General features: G+C 35.7%; 2 protein-coding genes across 2 annotated transcripts; both read left to right on the forward strand.

Moving 5' to 3' along the window:
• The first annotated feature begins 979 nt into the window (after positions 1-979).
• LOC127498107 (uncharacterized protein C14orf132) lies at positions 980-16,404 on the forward strand. The gene is made up of 3 exons (XM_051867092.1): positions 980-1,265; positions 11,338-11,599; positions 13,697-16,404. The coding sequence occupies exons 1-2, from the start codon at positions 1,239-1,241 to the stop codon at positions 11,569-11,571; spliced, it is 261 nt and encodes an 86-aa protein (XP_051723052.1). The 5' UTR covers positions 980-1,238; the 3' UTR covers positions 11,572-11,599; positions 13,697-16,404.
• On the forward strand, positions 15,717-24,329 carry LOC127498087 (NACHT, LRR and PYD domains-containing protein 3-like). Its single transcript, XM_051867056.1, has 7 exons — positions 15,717-15,850; positions 17,992-18,155; positions 18,411-20,294; positions 20,953-21,123; positions 21,577-21,738; positions 22,091-22,137; positions 22,220-24,329. The coding sequence occupies exons 2-7, from the start codon at positions 18,007-18,009 to the stop codon at positions 22,777-22,779; spliced, it is 2,973 nt and encodes a 990-aa protein (XP_051723016.1). The 5' UTR covers positions 15,717-15,850; positions 17,992-18,006; the 3' UTR covers positions 22,780-24,329.
• The last annotated feature ends 38 nt before the right edge of the window (positions 24,330-24,367 follow it).

A 24,367-nucleotide genomic window follows, 5' to 3' on the forward strand; every position in this document is an offset into this window, starting at 1 on the left:
TTTAAAGTGACACACACAAAAACTGTGTGTTTTTGCTCACACCCAAATAGGGGCAAATTTGACAAGCTATAATAAATGATCTGTGGGATATTTTGAGCTGAAACTTCACAGACACATTCTGGGGACACCAGAGACTACATTACATCTTGTAAAAGATGTAAAAGTTTTGTGTTGTGACATTACTTTTACGACATTATGTTCATTTATTATTTTCATTATAAATATATTTCCATTAATAATTAAGATGACTTTTTTTTCATTATTACTGTAACATGTCTGGTCTCTTTGATTATTAAAATTAATAATGAATAATAAAAAGGAAATAATCATTAAAGGGGGGGTATAATGCTATTTCATGTATTCTGACTTATTTACACTGTTAAAGAGTAGGGTTATCATGCTAAACATGCCCAAAGTTTCAAAACACGAGTTGAACGTATGACGGAGTATTTCTGTGCCAAAAATACTCTTCCAAATCCTCATAAACTTTGTGGTCTTTTTTTCGAGTATGGGGCTGTGTGACGTCAAAGAGGTCGAAATTCCTTCTTCTCCCGGAAGAGCGCACGCGCACACGTCGACCAGAGAGAGAGAGAGCAAGAGCACACCCATCAACGCACGTTCGGCTTTACGGAAGTCGTCGATCACACGGCACACGCCTCCAGGAGCTCGGCTAAAATTGTATATATTAATTAAAAAAAAAAAAAAATACCATAAATCAAATGTCGTATTACTATTATAAAATAATATATATATTTTTTTGCTTTACAGTAATGAAAATTTAGGACATAAATATAGGGCATACATTTTCTTATTCAAAGTGCACTTTTATTTATTTTTCCTTTGGTCCTGAAGTGAAATATGAGTGGGACATTTCCTTGACACATTTAACAACAACTAAAATCATTCAGCCATTTGTGATCACACATGACGTGATATGACATGAAAGGTGGAGGTAGAAAGTGAGAGACAGAAAGAGAGAAAGAGAGAGAGAGAGAGAGAGAGTGGACGAGTGAGAGTGAGTGTATGAGAGGAACACAGAGAGTCTCTCGCAGCCACAACATTGGTGTTTTCTCTCTTTGTCCTGCTCTCTCCACGTCGACTCGTTCAAGATTTCTGTCTTCAACTATGGATCTGTAAGGATGAACTCTGTGGACGTCTGGAGTCAGGAAACCTGCTGTGAAAATCCCATGAGGAGCTGAAGAAATACTTCATCCAGGAATTAAACACACCAGATCATCATGGATCTTTCTTTTATGGCTGCGCAGGTATGAGATGTTTAACATTATAAAGATACAAGCTTTCTACGAACATCAACCTGTTCACTTTGAAAGCATGTGAGTTTAGAGCTCAAAGATCCTCATCATCCACTGAGATGATTCCAGATCTTTTGACAACTTCTTTATGTGCGCAGTTTAACCAGTGACTTGTATGTGTGGGTGTGTGTGTATTTACACACACTGGCCACTTTATTAGGTACACCTGTTCAACTGCTCATTAATGCAAATATCTAATCAGCCAATCACATGGCAGCAACTCAATGCGTATAAGGCATGTAGACGATCTGCTGTTCACACTGAGCACTTTGCAAACACCATTTATCACATTAACATCCATCACATTATGCAGGTACGTCACGTCACTGAAGAAGAAGAATGGTCATTTTTAGACACTTCAGGCATTTAGAGTGTGTTTTATCAAGACGAGATTGATTGTCTAGTCATTGAAATGCACGTCAGACGCAGTTAAATAAATGCACCTATTTTTCTTCCGATGACTTTTTAAATGTGACGATAACACAAGAGTGATTGCAAATGAGCGCGGCACACTCCATTAACCTACTGGGAGAAAAGTGATTCATGAATCGAATGTTGTGATAAACGCTATTGTTTTGAGATGGGCACAATAAATGTGACTCCCATGAGGCAGTTCAGCATCTGCCATGAACACAACCGGACAGCAGGTGCTGAATAATCAAAACTTTCCAACGTCATCACTCAGCAAATGTCTCACAGCGGCCCGACGGCTCACGTTTCACACAGCAGGAATGAATCTTCTAGAGCAAACGTGTCAGATCGGCCCCCGGCGGGCATCAGCGTGGCACCAGTGACCCTCCAGTGTCACTTTCCTCTTCGCTTGTTTACTGCCGCGAGTGCCAGTGGCCGACTTGACACAGATACACACAGCACAATCACTGTTTTACACTTTATTCACCACAAAATGAGAGAGTGCAGGCTAAATAAGAATATGAGGGTTTAAAAGCATAGAAAGTATGATTTAAAAATAGATCAGTGTTTCACAAGAAAATACTATTTCAGCTTTCTACTTCAAAATTTCATGCTTAAGTACGTTACTTGCCATTTCTTTGTAATTATATGGGAAATTTACTAGCAATTTCTGAGTAAATCCGACACCATTTTTTTCAGTGTTATTTTAGTATTATTATTTATATACTATTACAGTTTGTATTACTATTTTGAATTAGATTTTATTTTTATATTTTCAGTTTCATTATAATTATGGCATCATAGATTCTAGCAAATACATAAATCAAGTAATTTATGTGATTTTTGTCTTTTTTTTTTTTTTAAATAATACTATTTAGTTACATTCAAAGTTACATTTATATTTATTTCAGTTTTAATTTTGATTTATTTCCAGTTAGTAATTTTACTGCTTCAACATAAAATTATTTCATTTATGTAGGTTACATTTATTTTTATTTCAGCTTTAATTTTTATTTATTTATTTCCAGTTAGTAATTTTACTGCTTCAACTTCAACTTATTTCATTTATTTAGGTTATATTTATTTTGATTTCAGCTTTAATTTTGATTTCCAATTAGTAATTTTAGTGCTTCAACTTAAACTCATTTCATTTATTTATAGGTTAAATTTATTTTGTAATTCTGCTTTAATTCTGATTTATGTCCAGTTAGTAATTTTACTGTTTCAACATAAAATTATTTCATTTATGTAGGTTAAATTTATTTTTATTTCAGCTTTAATTTTTATTTATTTCCAGTAATTTTACTGCTTCAATTTCAACTTATTTCATTTATTTATAGGGTTTTTTTTTTCAGCTTTAATTTTAATTTATATCCACTTAGTAATTTTACTGCTTCAACTTCAACTTATTTTATGTATTTATAGGTTAAATTTATTTTTATTTCAGCTTTAATTTTTATTAATTTCCAGTTAGTAATTTTACTGCTTCAACTTAGACTTATTTCATTAAATTGCAAAGGCAACATTTCTAATTTTCCTTTAGTTCAAGTTTTTTAATCTAATATTTATATTTTATTCTGTATCAGCTTTATTTCAATACCAAAAATAGTTTATTTTTTAGTAAATGATAATAATGTGAAGATGCATTTAGTTCATGCAGTGTCAGGACACTTCCAAATATGTCTTTTTCAAAACTACATCTATGGTTTAGCATTTCAGAATTAAAAAAAAAAAAAAAAAAAAAAAAAACCCTTCTTTTGGTCAAATGTTTCAAATGCAAAGTGTGTCTGTGCATCTTCCTTCAGAGTAACTGATCTAATGCAATGGCATTCATACATTTTTAATACGTTTTGGGGTCACTGTACAGTGTACAGTACTGTGGGGGTCATGTAAACTGATGCATTTAATGCGGTCAGGTTTATTTATGACCTGGTCATGAAACCAGTGCTTGAAAAATGAGAACAGAGCGCTATGAGAACAGGAATTGCTTGCATTAGTAATTTATGAATTGTATTTCAGTGGCGTGCTGTTTGGAGACGGTGGCGCGCTGTAGGGCTGGTTATACTGATGCTTCAGACACACGTTCTGCTCCCTGTGGAGTTTCTCTCATGGAGCTTCTTGTCTTTTTGTGGATTCAGAACGTCTGACGTGACCTTCCTCGGAGCTACAAGAAACCCCATGGGCTGTGACACCGTGACCCGTTATAAACACAAGCTCCTGTGAAAGAGCTTGTGTTGAAGTTACCTAAACTATCAATAGGCCTATATTTAGAACTACGTCCACATACATTACATAGGCACTCAAGCCTCCTCATTTATACTTTATTTGGCTTGAAGCTTGTATCATAAAGACAACATTAACAAATACCATGTAAATACCATGGTAAATTTTTTTAAAAAAGATAAAAAATCAGTATCATACCATCTCTAAGGTATTTTTTTTTTTTTATGGAGATATCAGTTATGTCTCAATCAAGTGTCATCTTTTGTTTCTGCTAAAAATAATCTATAAAAGTTTATGGATTTATTAAGGTAAACTTTGGACTTTTTAAAGACCTTTTTAAGACTAAGTAAAGTGAATTTAAGGAATACCATCAGGAATAGGGGTGCAACAGATCGTAGTTGGTCATTGAGAATACCGTTAAAGGGTTCGTTCACTCCAAAATGAAAATTGTCATTAATTACTCGCCGTCATGTCGTTCCAAACTCGTAAGACTTTCGTTCTTCTTCAGAACATGAATGAAGATCTTTTTGATGAAGTCTGAGAGATTTCTGTCCCTCCATTGACTGCCTTTGCAATGACCATTTTGACGCTCCAAAAAGTTCATAAAGAGATCGTAAAACTAATCCATATGAAATCGAGTGGTTTAGTCAAAATATTCTGATGAAACTCAATCACTTTTTATGATGAACAGATTTAATTTAGGCTTTTACTCACATGTAAACACTGATCAGCAGAAGCTCAACCAAACGCGAATGACGCACAAGAACAAACTCTTCAAGCTCAAACGTGCTGAGTAACCAATGAGGTTCATTCTCGTGTGTTGAACACAAAAGTAGCTCCCATCCACTATAATATGGAAACAACTATTTTATAATTTATAATTTACTGTACCTTCTGATCACACTGCACAAAAGTGCTGTTCTTCCTTAGTTTTTTTGTCTTGTTTTCCGGTGCAAATGTCTTAAATCAAGATGCATTTGCTGGAGATGCAAAATGGCATAGAATACGAAGTCTTGTTTTCTATGAATTTGATCAGTATGAAGCGAGTTTGTGATTAAAACAAGAATAAATCTCTGTCAATGAGCTCAAAAAAGCAGCTTAATAAAAAGGGAAGTTTTCATAACTCGTTGACATATTTGTTCTTGTTTTAGGCATTTATTTTGTTAAATTTTTTAGGACATCATTTTATATTTGCACCTCAAGTAAATGTATCTTGATTTAAAGATGTTTAGATAATTGTACTGGAAAATAAAACAAAAATATTGAGGAAGATATTCATTTTTTATTTTTTTTTGCAATTCATGCACCATTTAACTTTATGAATTTAAGACTTTCTGCTCTGATATAATACCTTAATTTGTGTAAGGGGCGAATTAAGACTTTTTAGGACCTGCAGAAACCCTGTTTATAATGTTTAATGTTTATATTATTAAAATATTTTTTATATTTATTCTTTTTTTTATTATTATTTTTATGAAAATTAAGCATATTTACACCTAAGTTCTCATTAATGTAATGCAAAAATTTAAATTTTTAAATCAACTTTAAATCTTTATCATGATAGTATTTGTTTCACTACGAGTCATTATTAGGACAGCAGGAAATGGAGTTATTATACCAATGATCTTCTTATCCTCTGACTTAATTGAATCAGCGAGAGCTCTATTGAGTCACAGCGACAAACTGAAGGACAAAACATCCGATTCACAGCAGACCTTCCCGCATGACATGCATGAATAATGGATAGAAAATTCGTATTTATGAGCTTCACAGGTTCTTCTTGTCGAGTCATGTGTCAGTCTAGTTCAGCAATCATCTAATCTTTCCTTTTTAGACTTTAAATTTGGTAGATGTCACTTATTTTTCATTGACTTGCCATAGAGACACTTTTCACCATCCTATACATTTCTGTTCCTACATGTTTCTCATTCAATGTTCTTTTTCAATGGGATATAAAAAAAGAAATTCATGAAAACATAAGCATAATAAACAAGCAAGATTATCAGAACTGATCTCTGCCATATTCAAAGGATAAACTACATCTGCATGAAACTCTGAAACTGATATTATTCCCGAGAAATATTCCTGATGCTTCACAGATGTGCCGCATACCCTCCGTCTGACTGAGCTGATGTGCGTTCAAGAAAATATCACTTTTACCCTCAAACCTCGTTTCTTCTTCTAGTGGAAGTCGGTCATGTTGTTGCTTGAGGTCTGTTTCCATCTCTTCCTCTTCTCCGCTCTAGTTTCCTGTCACAAACATCAGAACGCCTCACTGGAGATCCTGCTGTTGATCAAGTGAGGTTGAAAACTACACCTTCTGCAAATGAAATTGCCGTAATAATTGTTAAAAATGGCTTTTCAATCACAGATGATGAAAAAGATGACCCAGACATGCTCTTATTTTCTCTGAAGAGAAAGACTACAATTAAAATTTACAAAGTTTTATCAACTTTCCTGAACTCCCTGAAACGCCTCCATTGTAGTCTTGAGTTTTCCTCTGGGAACGAACACGTCACACTATTCCTCATTTAAATAATTCATATGCAGAATAAAGGGGCGGGGCCTGGTTGAGTTAGTTAGTTGTGTGTTGAAGCTGGCGGTTATGGTAAGGGGCGGGACATTTCCCAAACACCAATCACAACACACTGCTCCAGCCGACCAATCAGAGCACATTGTGCTTTTCAGAAGGAGGGGCTTCATAGAGACAGGAACTAAACAGAGTGTTACTGACAGACTGGGAAGGAGAAGCTGCAACAATGGAGAATATGAGGAAAATAATGTGTTTTTGAACATTCAAGCATGAAAACCTGTTCTAGCAGAGCCCAAAAACAAAATCAAGACTTTGTAGAAGGGTATAATAGGTCCTCTTTAAGCAGTATGCTAGTATTCTATCCGAACACAGCCATAGTGTTATACACTCCATGGTCTCGCTGCCCTAAAATGACCCTGTTTCTCCCTGAAACAAACCCTCAGTCGTATCCGAGCATGACACCGGGAATCAGTTTTAGTGTGTGCGTTCGCTAAGAGCTCGTGCAGGAGAACACGACACCTGCTCAGGGCTTTCCAGCACATCCGTGGCTGTCCGTCTGGAAACACATCTTTACGCCACAGGCTAATGTTCTTCTGAAAGGAAAGCTCTTCTGTAAAGTCACAGCAGCATCTTGGTCAAAACACATTAGAGAAGATTCGAGATTTAAACTCATATTAACATTTTACTTAAGTAAAGTCATGTGTAGGCATGATGTAACATACAGTGGCCTCTTCAACACTTTCTATGATATTTTTTCTAATACATTCAGACATTAAATTGACTTCAGTGTCCAAATACTTGGCTGCTTTTCCACTTGAGTAATTCAGTACAGAAGTAGGTCAATTATATTAGAAAAGCTCATTAGCATGATAAAGAGCTGAATGGTGTGTGGATTTAATTCACATTAAGACCAGAATAGTGATGGCGTCTCTCAAAGAAATGCATTTTTCATATGGCTGTAATGAAGCTTTTGTTTAAAGCTCTTTCCTCGTCCGTCCCTTCATGCGCAAGTTAAATTTCTATTCCAGCTTTAAAGGCTTAAATATTGAAATGACATTATAAAACTGTGAGTGGGTGTGTTTTATAAAGAACAAGTTTTAATGTTGAATTTTTCCACATCTCCATGAGTTCAGACTGTTCCTTACTACTGTGCATAAATAAAATATTGTTGTTTTTATTAATAATGCATGATAAGGTAGGATGGATGGACAGTTAGACAGTTAAATAGATAAGCAGATGATGGATGGATGGATGGATGGATAGATGACAAATAGAGAGATGGATGGATGATAGATAATTAAATAGATAAACAGATAAATAGGGATTATGATGGATAGAAAAACTTAAATAGGGATGATGGACTGATGGACAAATAAAGAGATGGATGGATGGATGGATGGATGGATGGATGGATGGATGGATGGATGGATGGATAGATAGATAGATGATAGATAGTTAAATAGATAAATAGATAAATAGGGATGATGATGGGTGGATGATAGAAAGATATTTAAATAGAAAAATGAGATAGATAAAATGGGATAGATAGATAAATAGATAGATAGACAGACAGACCTCACCAGCTTCTGTCCTTCATGAGTAAAGTGATAATAATTCAGCTTTATCCAGCACTCTACAACCCGTTTTACTCATGCTTTTATTGATCGTCTGGCAGAATCAATAAAGTACAGTGCTGTGACCAGCGAGGCGAACGGTTCACGTCCACCATAATGTGTAAACACAGAAGCGTCTCATCATTAGCATGAGACAAATGAGCAGAGTTAGTGTCTCACTCATCAATACTACACTGCTAAAGCCTGACCTTTCAAAATTATAGAGTGCATTAGCGTCCGCCCACTTTTTCACCAGCATTGGTTCTGAAAGTGTTTTTTCCATTCATTTATCCCATAGGGATTTTTTTTTAAGTCTTCGTTAAAGTGTTTTAAGCCATGAACCAAACCAACCAGCAATGAGGAGACTCATTAAACATTACAAACTTTAATCTGAAGCAAAAAATATTTGAAAGAACTACAATCCCATGAAGCATTGCAAATGACAAATAAAACATATTCATGTACATTTACTTGATTATAGAAACTTTATTTTAAGATTATTGCAAAATATGCACATATAGACAGCTCTTTTGCAGCAATTTCCTTGCCACAACTCTGATCTGTAGAATTTTCTGTATATGCATCATGGGTAATGTAGTTTTTCCCCAGGAATTCCTCTGTTAAACACTAATATTTTAAAAATAAGTTGATTTAATGCAAGTTAAATCGAATACTATCAATTAACAACCTATAGCTTGCAGTAAGACTGTCTTTAAAGGTTTATGCGTTCTCATTAAAAATCTACCTCCCCTATTCCTTCCCGAAACCGAATGTTGGCTACATTTAATATTGACTTGCTTAGCAAATGTTTACATCATTAAAAAGTTTCACCTCTAATAAATGAATATTACTTTTCAAAAATGTATTTAAATATTCCTGCTTAAAACCACATAGTGTAGTTACAGCTCTCTGCCAGCAGGAGACATACTAACCAGCCAAAGGGCTGCAAACTCTCTATAGAGCACTGGTCTCAAACTCAATTCCTGGAGGGCCACAGCTCTGCAGAATTTAGCTCCAACCAGCTCGGAAGTTTCTAGTAATCCTGAAGACCTTGATTAGCTGGATCAGGTGTGTTTGATTAGGGTTGGAGCAAAACTGTGCAGAGCTGAGGCCCTCCAGGAATTGAGTTTGAGACCACTGCTCTATAGCATGTGGTTATAGTATCTGTGACAGTGTGAATGATAGTTTATTTAGCCAAGGAAGAAAAGGCTTTCTGGGTTATTTAAAAAAATATCATGATTTACATTTATGCATTTGGCAGATGCTTTTATCCAAAGCGTCTTACACTGCATCCAAGGCACACATTTACATTTTATCAGGGAAAGCACGAAGGCTTTCTCAGAGGCATCATACTGTATGTACAGTAGAAATGGAACAAAGCTTTTTATTGCTCCAGCAACCTGTGCTGTTGGGCTTTGATTGTCTCAACCAATAAATCACTCTCACTTCCCACTTCCTAAATATTTATGGCACATTAATTAAGCCCCAGTTCCCTCTGCGGGCCTCGCATGCATTTGTGGAGAAACACGCTTCTCGTGTGTAACAATTGTCCTGAGACAGTTCTCCTTTAACTGTGCCATTCAAAACAGACATGACGATGCTCTGGGAAATATTTTCTGACAGAACAACAACATTCGTGAGATGTGCTCTGCTCGAATTTAGTTTTCATGTTGATGTGCTTTGATGGATCAACTCATGGTTTTACTCCTCAGTGCCTGCGCCAGTATTTGGTCAGGCTATATAAAGATATTCCTCAAATGCAATACATAAAATAAAACTACAAACCCAACAATGTTATTTGTGGTGTTTGCTAAGGCAAGTATCACTATCATTATTACTCATTTAGGTTTAGTGATGTGATCAGAGATGCACCGATACTAAATTTCTCTGCTGATACTGATAATTGATTATTAAGATGGCTTGAGAAAGCCAACTTACTGAAAATGCTATTTAAACTTACTTCTGAGACTAAAATTTCTGACTCTAACTCCTCCTAGAGCTTTGAAGCTAGAACCACCAAACTCAGGTCAGACCTTCAGACTGTTTGGACTTAGTGTGCTTTATCTTTTCTAACTGATCCGACTTATGGTTTTCCTAAAAATGACGATTAAAACTCAGAAAAATCCCATAGACTTATATGGACAATGTTCAAATGAGACTATTCTTTCTTTCTATCTATCTATCTATCTATCTATCTATCTATCTATCTATCTATCTATCTATCTATCTATCTATCTATCTATCTATCTATCATCTATCTATCTATCTATCTATCTATCTATCTATCTATCTATCTATCTATCTATCTATCTGTCTGTCTTAGCTAGCTTTTAAAACTACTAAACTAAAATGAAAAACTATTACAAACTGAAAACATTTAAACTTCAAGCTTTTAAAACTACTTCAAACTTTCTGGTAAGGCTTTCTCAAGCCAACTTCAAAGTTTGTCTCGACAGACTTTTTTTTTTCTAGTTCAGAATATCTACCGATATAGTTTGATTTTCTTAAGAAACAAAATCTCTCCAAAATAATGCTGTAAACTATACAAGGGACCCTCTCATTTAGTACATTACTATAATATTAGAGGTTAAAATCAACAACAGAGCTATTTTATTTGACTAGTATTTCTTTTCAGATATAATAATTCCACTCAAATAAAACCAAAATGTTTTTCTGTCCCCTTTTGATTGACAGTATATAATCGGCCCTAATCATTGGCTGTTTTTAAGATGGCTGATAGTGAAAATAATTGCTTTTTTGGCTGATACTGATTATTGGTTGATACATCGGTGCAGCTCTAGATCAAACCTCAACAAAACAGGTGAAAAAAAAAATCCTATGCCTTGCATTAAAGGCTAGAGATGCACAATACTAAATTTTTCTGCTGATACTGATAACCGATTATTGCGAGTCAATAACGTAGGAACACACAAGCAACAGCACAGCAACCACCCGAAACACCCTAGCAGCCACTCAGAACATCCAGCAAACATTTAGCAACATCCTAGCAACCACCCAGAACACCCTAGCAACTACACAGCAACAAACCATACCAGCTTAGTTACCACCCTAGCTACAGTACCACCCTCAACACTCTAGTAACCACCCAGACTACACTTGCAACCGCATAACATCACCCTAGCAGTCACCCAGCATAGTTTAAAAATCTACATAAAAATCTAGTTTAAAACCTTGCTCAGCATAACCAGTGAAACTTAACATTGTTGAACTCTCTATCTTTCAGCTTCCAATGATGAGCGGCGCTTTCATGGACGCGTCACCCATGGACGACTGCAGCACAGAGCACTCGCTCTTCAACTCGTCCGCCAGTGTGAACGCAGCGCCCCCTGCCTCAGCACCGGCACAACAGGAGGAACAGCAGCACATGTCCAGCGATGCCGTCTGGCTGTGGATAGCCATCATCGCCACCATCGGGAACATCGTGGTGGTTGGAGTCGTTTATGCATTTACTTTCTAAGGACAGAAGGATCAATAGAAGACTTATGGTGAAGATGCAGTTTCAGTATTTTTTTTTACTTTTTTTATGTTTGTTTCACCATCCTGAGACCTCGAGCCCTACATGTACGTGGGGGATGAACAGTAGCTGCATTTGCTATGTTTTACCCGTTTCACTTGAAATGGGCCTTGCAACAGAAGGGGCCTCCGCTTGTGCTTGAAAAAGAGCCCCGTCCCCACTATCACACAGCGCACACACACCAGGGTCAGAAAATGAAGGGGGCTTGGGCCAAAAATGCCACCAAAATTAATAAAAATGCTTCCAAAAACCAAGATATGGTGAAAAAAAATAAGCAATATCACATGAGCAAAAAGTGCTGTTTTCCCAAATATCAGCACATTAGCAAATGTGATATTGATTTTATACAACAATTCAATAAACAATAAGTTGACTTACATTTTAGACACAATATTGTCTGTTTTTCCTCTATTTTGCCAACAAAAATAGTTCCAAACACTAGAGCCATTGCGCATCTCTGAGCAACACAGTTTCAGTTTCACTACTGAATGAATCCGCGTTTTTGAACGAATCGCTCTAATGAATGACTCGACAGCTCACTCACTTCTGTTCTGTCCTTGAATGAATCAGCCATTTTGAACGAATCGTTTCATTGAGTGATTCAATGACTAACTCGTTAAAGGGATAGTTCACACAAAAATGAAATTCTGTCATCATTTACTCACCCTCAAGTTGTTCAACCTGTATGAGTTTCTTTCTTCTGCTGAACACAAAAGAAGATATTTTAAAGGATGTTGGTAATCAGACAGTTGACGGTAGCTGCTGACTTCCATAGTAGGAAAAAAGATGGAATGATGGAAGTCAGTGGCTACCGTCAACTGTCTGATTACCAACATCCTCTAAAATATCTTCTTTTGTGTTCAGCAGAAGAAAGAAACCTGTACAGGTTTCGAACATGAGGGTTAGTAAATGATGATAAAATTTTCATTTTTTTGGGGTGAGCTATCCCTTTAGACAATGATTTTCTGCCACCTGCTGGCAATTTTAGTATTATTTCATTTTAGCTGAGTGACTGAGGGAGGAAGATTGAATGCTGTTTTTGTTTTATGTTATGATTGTAACAATAGTTCTGGTTAAAGAGATAGAATGCATTTATAAATAGAAAGAGTATGGCTGTCAAAATGGTTAAAAAACTTAAATATTAGTAATATTTGAATTGTATTCGAATTTAAAAGGAATAATTTCTGGTAAGGGAAAAAAAGCTTTTGGCTTGTCTCCTGAGGCACGATGCGCAAAATATTAATGCACTGAATTAAATTGTTTACTCAAATGTTTATTCTCTGATTTTTTATTTGAACTGGGCCTCCAAATTACAAAGGCCTCCTCTGGGGACAAATCAAAGAATTCAATTCACTGTAAGAAAAAAAAACAAAAAAACACTTTTGTTACTTGAAATAAAATAAACATTAATTGAAATAAAATAAACTTATTTGATAGTCATATATATAGTAGCCATAAAATGACTGATTATACAGTAAGGCCAACAGTCATATAATCAGTCAGATCTATATTCTGTTTTATTAACTTAACTTCAGATTAATCCAGTCTGATAAAGACAATTGAAACATGATGGTATCTCCCATCTGGGTGGCCACATCATCACTCTTCCTAAACTGTGAACTGTGAAAACATACTTCTACTTCATACTTGCTGAAATCACTATTATTCATTCTAGATTGTTCAGACAGGACAGATCATGAACACATGGACGCTACTTTGCTCAGTATACAGTAACATAATAAGATTTACAGTAACATATTATACTCTAAACACAATGTGCATGAAACTCCGCCATTATATTTCTTACAAGGTTTTGGTGGACATATATCTTTATTTTTAAAGCCTGTCTGACTGTATTCATGGTATAAAATGATTCAGGTTGTCAACAAATGCGATTTGGAAATTACAGAAAATCTGTAGAAAGTGAAAGCTCAGTTTGTTGTGTATAGTTTATTTAAGAGTTTTTATTTTTCAAAATGATGCTGTTTCTGTTGTAACTTGAAAAATGCCATTTACTATTAAAATTTTAATAGCTAATATCCTTCAATTTCCCTGTCATCTATTTCAGAATCCAGAAACGATGCACAGATGATTATGTTTGTATCAGCGGCGTCTGATGGACCTCAGCTGGATGAAATATTAACCTGATACCCTCATTATGAGCCCATATGAATATGATGTTTTCCTTTTTAACAAGCTCTATTTATACACAATAGTGGAAGCTGGATCAATCTAGAGTCATTCATAAGCTCTCATATTCGTCAGCTGTCACTCAAATGACATGATATCACATACATGATGGATAATTTAGATTAACGTAAATTGCAAACCTCCCAGGATGCATCTGTGTTGACAGCTCTAATAAAGTACCAGATTTTATCAGTATGGATCAAATCACTGCAAATCTGGTCAGCAAGTTCCTGTGCGTAAAATAACTGATTTTAACATCTAAAACCATTTAAATGGTCTGTTGTCCTTCCACTTTTAGCTTCTATAATCTAAAACCTCTCATATTATCAGATTGATGATAATGGCAGTGATTGATTTGCATATTGCAACATTTTTACGTCTAAAACTTCTACTACAAATAGTAGTGAAAAAAGAAACACCTGAAGAAAAAACTCTGAATGTGTCCATGATCGTAGCTCTGGGTTCATACAGCAGCACCTCATGACGAGATGATTCATTAAAGCTGTCTGTTTTTGTGCTGATGTAAGAGTTTCATGTGCTGATGCTACACATTCATTTCAGTCCGTCGGGTTTAATTATCCAGAAAAATAAAGGAAAACCTCATGAAACAATACATGAAATCTAACAGCCAAAACACACATAATCAGCTGATTGAAGGAATGAACATCTCAAATAAATTAAGAGAGAGAATTTAAAAAAAAAAAAACACACACACACACACAAATGTCTATTTCATGTGATGATGCCTATTATAATCGCCTTTGGTCAAGCTTTTGAAAGAAACAAAGGAGAGGTTAGGGTTTCTTACAAAGAGGCAGAAGTAGGTAAGTAAGTAGGTAAATAAATCAGTAAAAATTAACAATCATATTTATAAGTAACTGTATTTTACTGATCACAGACAAGATCTGTGCCTTCCAACACTAAATGTCATCCAGCAGGGGGCGCTGATGCTTAAAGAATTAACTTTAACCAATATAACCTGAATGACTGATGAAATTAAAGTTCATGGCGACCATGTCTATTAAGCCCTAAAAAGGACAAAAACACCATATAAGTATCATATTGTTGCAACTCCTCTCTTCCCAGTCTGACTAGGATACAATCTAAAAAACACTGCTTAACTGTTTCGATGTATGTCACAATAAGAGCATTGTCATGTTCATCCTTTCATGTCACTCTAACAGAAAAAGCACATTATCTCTCTCTTTAACTCTTTGTCAAACATTTATTGACATAATCAAAAGATTTTTAGTGCTTTGATGCATTTGCATCACTAAGTGCAGGTTTATGAGCAATTAAACAGGTTAAAGTACAAAATAGATGCAGATATAGTGCATGTAGCTTACACAGCTATGGATGTGTATGTCTGATAGTGTTATTACTTATAAAAAATCATTGAAACAAATCTCTGAAGTTCATAATGTGAAACTGAATGCACGTCTGTTCATGTATTCAGTGTTTGTCATAAAAAAATTGTTACTGTGTATTTTTATTTAGGTGTAAATTATTGTCCATACAAGATATTGGTTTTCTTCATTAGATTTGATTTAGTCCACTTTCCATTCTCTATTGGGTAAGCACATAAAAAGCCAGTAAATAAATTTAATTAAATAATAAGTTTAAGACATTATCCATGACTGTATAGAATCTGTCAAGTTGGCTTTGATTCTATTGGACAAAAGTCACATTGATCAGGATATGACATTTTCCTGTGCCCCCTCTAATACAGCAAAGTTGGTACATTCTCACTTCTTTTAGAATTCCTATAAAATCAATTTAACTTCCTGTTTGTCACCACTCTCACAACGCACCAGGTACCAAACATTTCAAGTCATTTTAATTCATTTTTATTTAGGTGTAAATTATTGTCCATACCAGATATTAGTATTCTTTATTAGATTTGATATTATATATTTGATTAGATTTAATATATGATTTAGGACATTATATATGATTGTATAGAATCTGTCAAGATGGCTTTGAGAAATGAAAAAGCAATATTTTGTTGTTCGGCGGTAAAGATCCTCCTAAGGTTTGTTTAAGTTTATTTATTCCATTATTTAATCATTGTTTAAATTGTTCTTTTTCTTGGGTGTGTTATAAATGAACTAATGTTGACGTTATGTTCCTGATGTTCATTGCTGATGCGATAGAGGTAGGTTTGAAAAAAAATACAGTACTGGATTTATATTTATGTATTGTTTAATTTGATTTTGCATGTGTTAATATGGATTTTAATTGACTACCGGAATGCCAGTATATTTTCAGATGCTTTAATCTCTTTTAGTGACATTGACTTTTCTATTAATACAGAAATAATAACAGAAACAGAACAATGAAAATGTGTGAAAAAGAATCCAGATAGATAGTTAAATATTCAAAGGCTGTATATACAGTCATGTGAAAAAGAACGTGCACCCTTTTAAATTCTCATTGAAGATGAACAAATGTCTTACGGGTTTGTAACAACATGAGGGCAAGTACTTAATGACAGAAATTTCATTTTTGGGTGAACTAACCCTTTATGCCAAATAACTAAGCCCATGCATTGACTCCGTACAATGACAAATAAAGATATTAAAACTAGCCAATATTGTCTTTTTATTTATTGATCATTGCAAAGATGAATATATAAGAATCATGTGTGGCATAAATCCTGGCCATCACAATGCTGTGCTTGGTTTTCACCAAACGTCGCTCTGTGAATTATGGCCAAACATCCCCGCTTTGGTCTTGTCTGTCCAAAGGACATTGTTCCAGAAGTCTTGTGGATTGTTTAGATGAAACTGCAAACCTAAGCCATGCTTCCATGTTCTTTTTAGAGAGAAGTAGTGTTGGGAGAAATTAAGTTTTTCAAAGATTAGAATCAATTAAATCAACTGCTTTACAAAATCATTCACTGTTTCAAAGTGTTCGAAACACCACATGCTCGTGACCCCTGCTGCTCAGAACAGTGTAAATGCAAGAAAAACCCCAGTCAAACATGCATACCCATTCTCCTGGCAACCCTTCTAAACAAGCCATACTTGTTCAATCTTTCTCTAATTGTACTGTCATGAACTTTAACATTTAACATCTTAACTGAGGCCTGTAGAGTCTGAGATGTAGCGTCTGGGTTTTTTGCAGTTTCTCTGAGCATTGCACGGTTTGACCGTGGGGTGAATTTGCTGGGACATCCACTCCTGGGACATCCACTCCTGGGAAGATGGGCCACCATCTTGAATGTTTTCCACTTGTGAATAATATTCCTCACTGTAGAATGATGGACTTCAATTGTTTGAAAATGGCCTTGTAACATTTCCTAGATTGATGGGCAGCAACAACTGCTTCTCTAAGATCATTGCTGATGTCTTTCTTCCATGTCATTGTGTTAACACACAACTGAATGCTCCAGAACATCAAACTGCTAAAACTTCTGCTTTTATAGAGGTGATCACAATTGCTTATGGTCATTTAATCAAAGACATATGATTAGCAGCACCTGACTGCCACTTACCTTCTTAATTCCTAAGGGTGTACTTAGTTTGTCACACATGGCTTCTCCATTTTGGCATAGCTTTTGTTAAATAAACCATGACACGGTGTAATATCTCATGTGTTGTTGATCATCTGAGGTTGAATTTACCTAATTTTAACGCTTGCCAAGGACCAGATGATTTTTTATCATGTCCTGATACATAAAACCATAGAATTCAAAAGGGTGTACTTTCTTTTTCACATGACTAATAATTTATACTGTATGTGTTCATTGTTCAAACCGAAATTAAATGTCCACATCAGAATGGCAGCAGCTCTATTGGCCATTAACAAAGTTCACGGCTGTGTATAACGTCTATATCAAGGAATCAGGAAAGTGGAGTTAAGAAGATCATAAAGTTTCTTCTAGCAGTGTTAAAATGGGAGTTTTGGACTGAAAAAAATCTGGTTTTGGCAGGTAAAATTAAAATCTCTTTGGCTTACTGACATAAAGAAATTACTGAATAAACCGAACACTAACTCTCTGCTCATTTGTGTATGTGTTTACAGAAGGGATAGTTTGATTTAGTATATTAATGTGTATTAGTGTTAAAGGCGAACAGTTCTCTTTATAGGACACCAAAAAGATACACATTTTTAATATTTCTTTCATCTATCTGAAGTAAATTGTTTCATATTCATGTTCTATGTTGACAGAGCACTGCTTTTACAATGAGTGTCAATGAGAAGAGAGAGGAGGAGGATGCTGTTCAGACAAACTTAGCAGCATCTTCAATACCCTGTCTTGTGTCTATGAAGAGTACTAAGTCCATTAGCTGTCCCACTAATATTGGTGTTGAAGTAGCGACCTCTGACCTGGAGTAAGTATGAACATAATTAACTGCTGCAGTGAAATGAGAGATTATTTTAACTACTAAGACACATTAGGTTTTGAGGTAAAAGTATGGAAGTGATTATGAGTGGTTGAAATTATTGTATTTGACTACTTGTAGATTACATTTCAAGATTATCTACAAGTAGACCTCAGACAGCAGTTATTTACACAGTTTGTAAAAATATATTACAGTAAAATTAAGATATCTAGATTTTTACCTTTGTTTACAATTTTTATTTAGCAAGCAGCATGTGAAAGAAGCATCCCTGCAGACACACACACTGCTTAACAAGACTAAAGACCCGCAGCGCGATTTTCACCAACCAGTGAATGATGTCCTTCAGAGAGTCAAAGACCGACACAAAACCAGCATGAAGAACAAGTATGAGAGCTTATTTGAGGGAATCAATCTAGAAGAGACTCAACCCCTCCTGAACAGGATCTACACACAGCTCTACATCATAGAGGGAGAGAGTGAAGGGGTGAATGAAGAACATGAAGTTTTACAGATGGAGAAAACAGCCAGAACACAAGACACTCCAATCTACTGCAATGACATCTTTAAACCCTTACATCAACCAGGATGTGAGGAGAAAGACAAAATCAAGACTGTTCTTACTAAAGGCATCGCTGGAATTGGAAAAACCGTCTCTGTGCAGAAGTTCATTCTGGACTGGACCGAGGGAAAAGCCAATCAGGATGTAGATTTTATGTGTGTGCTTCCATTTCGAGAGCTGAACTTGATTAAAGATCACCAGTACAGTCTTCACAGACTTCTGCTGGACTTTCATTCTGAACTTCAAGATTTGGACTTAAAGATTTATGAGGAATGTAAAGTTGTGTTCATCTTTGATGGTCTGGATGAAAGCAGAATTACACTGATGTTTTCAGATGATGAGAAAGTTTGTGATGTGAATGAGTCTTCATCAGTGGGTGTGTTGATGTCAAACCTTATCAGAGGAGAGCTGCTTCCCTCTGCTCTCATCTGGATCACCTCCAGACCAGCAGCAGCCAATCAGATCCCCTCAAAATACATCAACCGTGTGACAGAAATTCAGGGATTCAATGAGCCTCAGAAGGAGGAATATTTCAGGAAGAGAATCAGTGATGAGAATAAAGCCAGCAGAATCATCTCACACATTAGAAGATCAAGAAGCCTCCACATCATTTGTCACATACCTGTCTTCTGCTGGATTTCAGCCACTGTGCTTCAAAACCTCCTGAAACAAGATGACAGTGCAGAAATCCCTGAAACACTTACTGAAATGTACATCCACTTCCTGCTGACTCAGATCAACATGAGGAATCAGAAGTATGATGAGAGAAAAGCAAAGAAACTCCTGAAGACCAACAGAAAAGTAATTATAAAACTTGCAGAACTGGCTTTCAAACAGCTAATGAAGGGCAATGTGATGTTCTATGAGGAGGACCTGATTGAGAGCGGCATAGACGTCACTGACGCCTCAGTGTACTCTGGGATTTGCACTGAGATCTTTAAGCAGGAATCTGTGATTCAGCAGAGGAAAGTTTACTGCTTCATACATCTGAGCTTTCAGGAGTTTCTAGCTGCTTTCTTTTTGTTTTACTCCCATGTAGTCAAGATTCAGAAATCACTGAAGTCATTTCTAAATATGTTGTTTGGGTCAAAGGAAATCTCTCTGTATGATCTACTAAAAGCAGCAGTTGATAAATCCTTAGAGAGTAAAAATGGACACCTTGATCTTTTCCTGCGGTTCCTGCTGGGCGTCTCAATGGAGTCCAATCAGAGACGCTTACAGGATCTACTGACACACACAGAGAACAGCTCAAAGACCATCAAGAAAATCACACAGTACATAAAAGACAAAATCAAGGATGATGAACATCTCTCAGCTGACAGAACCATCAATCTGTTCCTCTGTCTGCTGGAAATTAAGGATCAAACTCTGTACAGAGAGATTCAGACGTTTGTGAAATCAGAGAATCACTCAGTGAATCGACTCTCTCCGTCTCACTGCTCAACAATCGCCGACTTGCTGCAGATTTCAGAGGAGCCGCTGGATGAGTTTGATCTGAAGAAATACAACACATCCGATGAAGGTAGAAGGAGACTGATACCAGCTGTAGTGAACTGCAGAAAAGCTCTGTGAGTATAAATTTATGTAATTGGAGATGAAACTGCTTTTTTTTTTTCTGTTAAGAGAGTAACAGAGTACACATTTATAAACATCTCCGTTAATTAAACGGCTTATCTATTTTTAATAATACTCAACTGTTAGTCAAGGTTATAGTTTAGTTCTCTCTCTGACCCTTACAATGCTCCTGTCCAAGGCTCTTTTATTTCATTAATGTTAAACTATGTCTTTGGGACTTTGATGGATTTGATTTGCATGACTCAGTGAGTTTATTTCTGTTTCTTAGCAACAAATGAAACTATATCAAGCATTTATGTAACCTTTCTCATTTGAGCATGAATGCTATATTAAAAATGTATTCAATAAAGTGCTCCAAGTTACTGTACCTGTGAGCACTGTCATTTCCCCTCACATGCAATACTATAATGATGGTCATGTGTGCAATTCTCAATTTATTGGTGGATCTGATATTTCAAAACTGATATTTGATAAAGGAAAACAATGCTTAGATATTAGAACAAATATCTGTTAAACCTATTTATCTGTCAATCTCTACTTGTTTCTTCACTGTGTCTCTGATGCTCCACTGAATACTGAATAAATGTTACAGATGCGTAAATGGGTGTTGCTGATCTCCTCTTTATTAAACTATTTCATCCTGTGTTATAGACTCGCTGACTGTAATCTCACTGATCAGTGCTGTGAAAGTTTGTCTTCATCTCTACAATCCTCAAACTCACTGAGAGAGCTGGACCTGAGTAACAATGCCCTGCTGGTTTCAGGAGTGAAGTCTCTCTCTAATGGACTGAAGAGTTCACACTGCCATCTTAACATACTGAGGTAATAAAAACAGATAAAGATTCATTTGGTTGAAAAATTAAAGATGTCCTCTGCTCTGGTCCTGATCTCCTGGGTATTTGTAATATATCAGCAGACCCAAGTGTGTCTGAAGGCTTTGGGTTTGTGTTTGCTTCAGCCTGTTGTTTGTTTGTTTGTTTGTTTTAATTATTTATTCACTGATTAAAATGTCAAAGTTGTGAGGAGTGGAGATTAACAGAAACTGTTACTGAGATCAATTCTGCTTTGTCAACACTCTGACATTGAGTAAAACACTGAACCCAGAGTTACTCCAACTGACCTGTAATCAGTGTTCTGTGGATAAAAAGTGACTCATTAAATGAATGACTAATTTTATTTAAAGCAGAGTTATAGGAATCCTTTTAAACATTCCTTTGTTTTAATCAGTTTAGGATGATCTCCAGTCCCAGATGATGTCGTGTTGTGTGTTTGTAGATTATCTGGCTGTATGGTGACAGAGGAAGGCTGTTGTTATCTGGCTTCAGCTCTGAATTCAAACCCTTCACATCTGAGAGAGCTGGATCTGAGCTACAATCACCCAGGACAATCATTAGTCAAGCTGCTCTCTGATCCAAACTACAGACTGGACAAACTCAAGTATGATTAACATTAACAATCATCCTGTCATGTGTCTTTGTACATATGTGCACAATAAAGTTATGAAGTAAAAACAGAAATACAAGCTCAGAGATCACAGTCTAAATTAGAGATTAATTAGAAATTAGTCTAAATTAGAGATGCACCAAATCCTGGCTCAATGTCCATTTCTATTGCTATGGAAACAACCTTCCATAAAGAGCACACTGTTAAGGAAGTTTTTTTTTAATTTAATTAAAAAAAAAAAAAAAAAAAAAACTTCCTTAACAGTGTTTTCTTATTATGGATGGTCTTCCATCCAAGCAACTCTTTTTTTAATGTAAAATGAGTTTGACATCTTTTGTGTTTATAGTGTGGATCATGGAGGAGAGATCAGGATTACAACAGGACCACAGAAATGTAAGACACACACAAATACACACATGCCTTAATCATTGTTTTTATATGTTATAAATGTAATAATATCTCTTCTTGTGTTCAGATGCATGTGATCTCACACTGGATCCAAACACAGCAAACACTCGCCTTGCTCTGTCTGAGAAGAACAGAAAAGTTACACATGTGGAGGAGAAGCAGCCGTATCCTGATCATCCAGAGAGATTTGATGAGTGTCTTCAGGTTCTGTGTAGAGAGAGTCTGACTGGACGCTGTTACTGGGAGACTGAATGGAGTGGGAGTGAGGTTTATATATCAGTGACATACAAAGGAATCAAAAGGAAAGGAGGGAGTGATGACTGTTGGTTTGGATACAATGAGAAGTCCTGGAGTTTGGACTGGTTTAATAACAGTTTCACTGTCTCTCACAATAATAAGAGCACAGAAATATCTGCTCCTTCTAATCTCTCTAACAGAGTAGGAGTGTTTCTGAACTCATGGGCCGGCACTCTGTCCTTCTACAGCGTCTCTGACACACACACACTCACACATTTACACACATTCAACAGCACATTCACTGAACCTCTCTATGCTGGATTTATGGTTGATTATGGTAGTTCAGTGTCTCTGTGTGAGATTAAACATCTTCCTGTGAGAAACAACTGAGACACACAGATGAGTGAAAGAAACACACTCAAATGATCTCTCTTTAACTCACACAGCTGTAAACTCTTTCTCTCTTCTAATCTTAATTTCAGTGTGTATATAGAAACACACTTTGACTTCAGTCTAAATGAGACACACCACAGACTTCTATTGTGTTTTTGTAAAGAATGCGGCTCAACAAGAGTTTTGTCTTTCTGAGTCACTAAGCGCCATCATAGTTCTTTATAGGAGAATAAGAAACAGAATAAGGGACACTCAAAATATTTGTACTGTACCACATAGTGTAGGCCTATGTCATTACAGTGTCTGCAGTTAAGTATGTGTATAAAAGGTTTATAAAAGCAGTTTGTAACTCTCATTAAATAATTATTTTTCATTATGATTATAACATATTTAAAGGGGTCATGAACTGCATTTTTTTTATTATTTTATAATGTTTCCTGAGGTGCACTTATAATGTTAATATTATTTTTACATCAAAAAGTTGAATTTAGAAATAAATGGACATTTTCTACCCTGATTTTAGCCCTCGGATTTTAACGCTCTATTTAGAGGCATGTCTGCTGTGAGACTTCAGTGTAAACACCCACTGCTGTGATTGGCTAACATCTTTGCATATGAAAAAAGTATTAAATGCGGAACCCTCTTGAATATTTTTAAAACTTCTTTCTATAACAGCTGTCAAGATTAATGAATCGTGAAAAGTGTTAATGCATTATATGTAGATCTGTTTCCATCTCACGAAAGCCTGCATCGATGAGCATTGTAGCCGATGACAGTTGACTGTGTGAATGTGGTGATCTTGTCATTGCAATGCTATTTCTACACTCTCACGAATGCTTTCATCATAACTAACAATGCAAACATGATGTAAATACAGCAAGTGGTTCATTTTGCAGTGTAACAGTGCAGTGCTTTGAGATGTAGTTGTGCTTCAGGCGAACCAAGTTCAAGTCCTGGCTCGTGGACCTTTGTCAATCTCAATAAATATTTATATACCTTCTAATTAAAATAGTAATACTAAATGTTACATAAAAGAAAAAAACTTTTTTTCATTTTCCAGAGGAACTATGTGTATATTATGTTATGTCAGGACAATATCCACAACCTCACATTAGAGGACGTTGTACTCTGGGAATAGCTGATTAGAGATCATGGCAGTTGAAAGAAAATATTCAGTGGTTGAAAATTGCTAAAACAACTTTTATTATGCATACAAATGCAAATCTGAACAAATTATAAAGAATAGATCTATGTCAATGCCATCTCTGAGAGAGAGACAGAGAAATATCATGTAGCCTATCATATCATACAAGGTTTAAAACATTTGAATAGACTTATCAAGTATAGAAAATGTGTATGGTTCCGTATCTTGATATTACTCTTTACAGAAAGCTGGTTTCTGAGAGACCCGCAGTGACCTCAACTCAGCTATTTGATTTGCAATCGTGCTGTGCTTATTTCATTCATGTATCATATCGTACAAGGTTTAAAATCATTTAAATATAGCCTACATATCAAATAGCAGAACATGTGTATGATGTAGTATTTTAGTTGATATTTCTCTTGCCAAGCTTTGATTTCTAAG

This window comes from Ctenopharyngodon idella, chromosome 17 (genome assembly GCF_019924925.1).
Source record: "Ctenopharyngodon idella isolate HZGC_01 chromosome 17, HZGC01, whole genome shotgun sequence".
Classification (NCBI taxonomy): domain Eukaryota; kingdom Metazoa; phylum Chordata; class Actinopteri; order Cypriniformes; family Xenocyprididae; genus Ctenopharyngodon; species Ctenopharyngodon idella.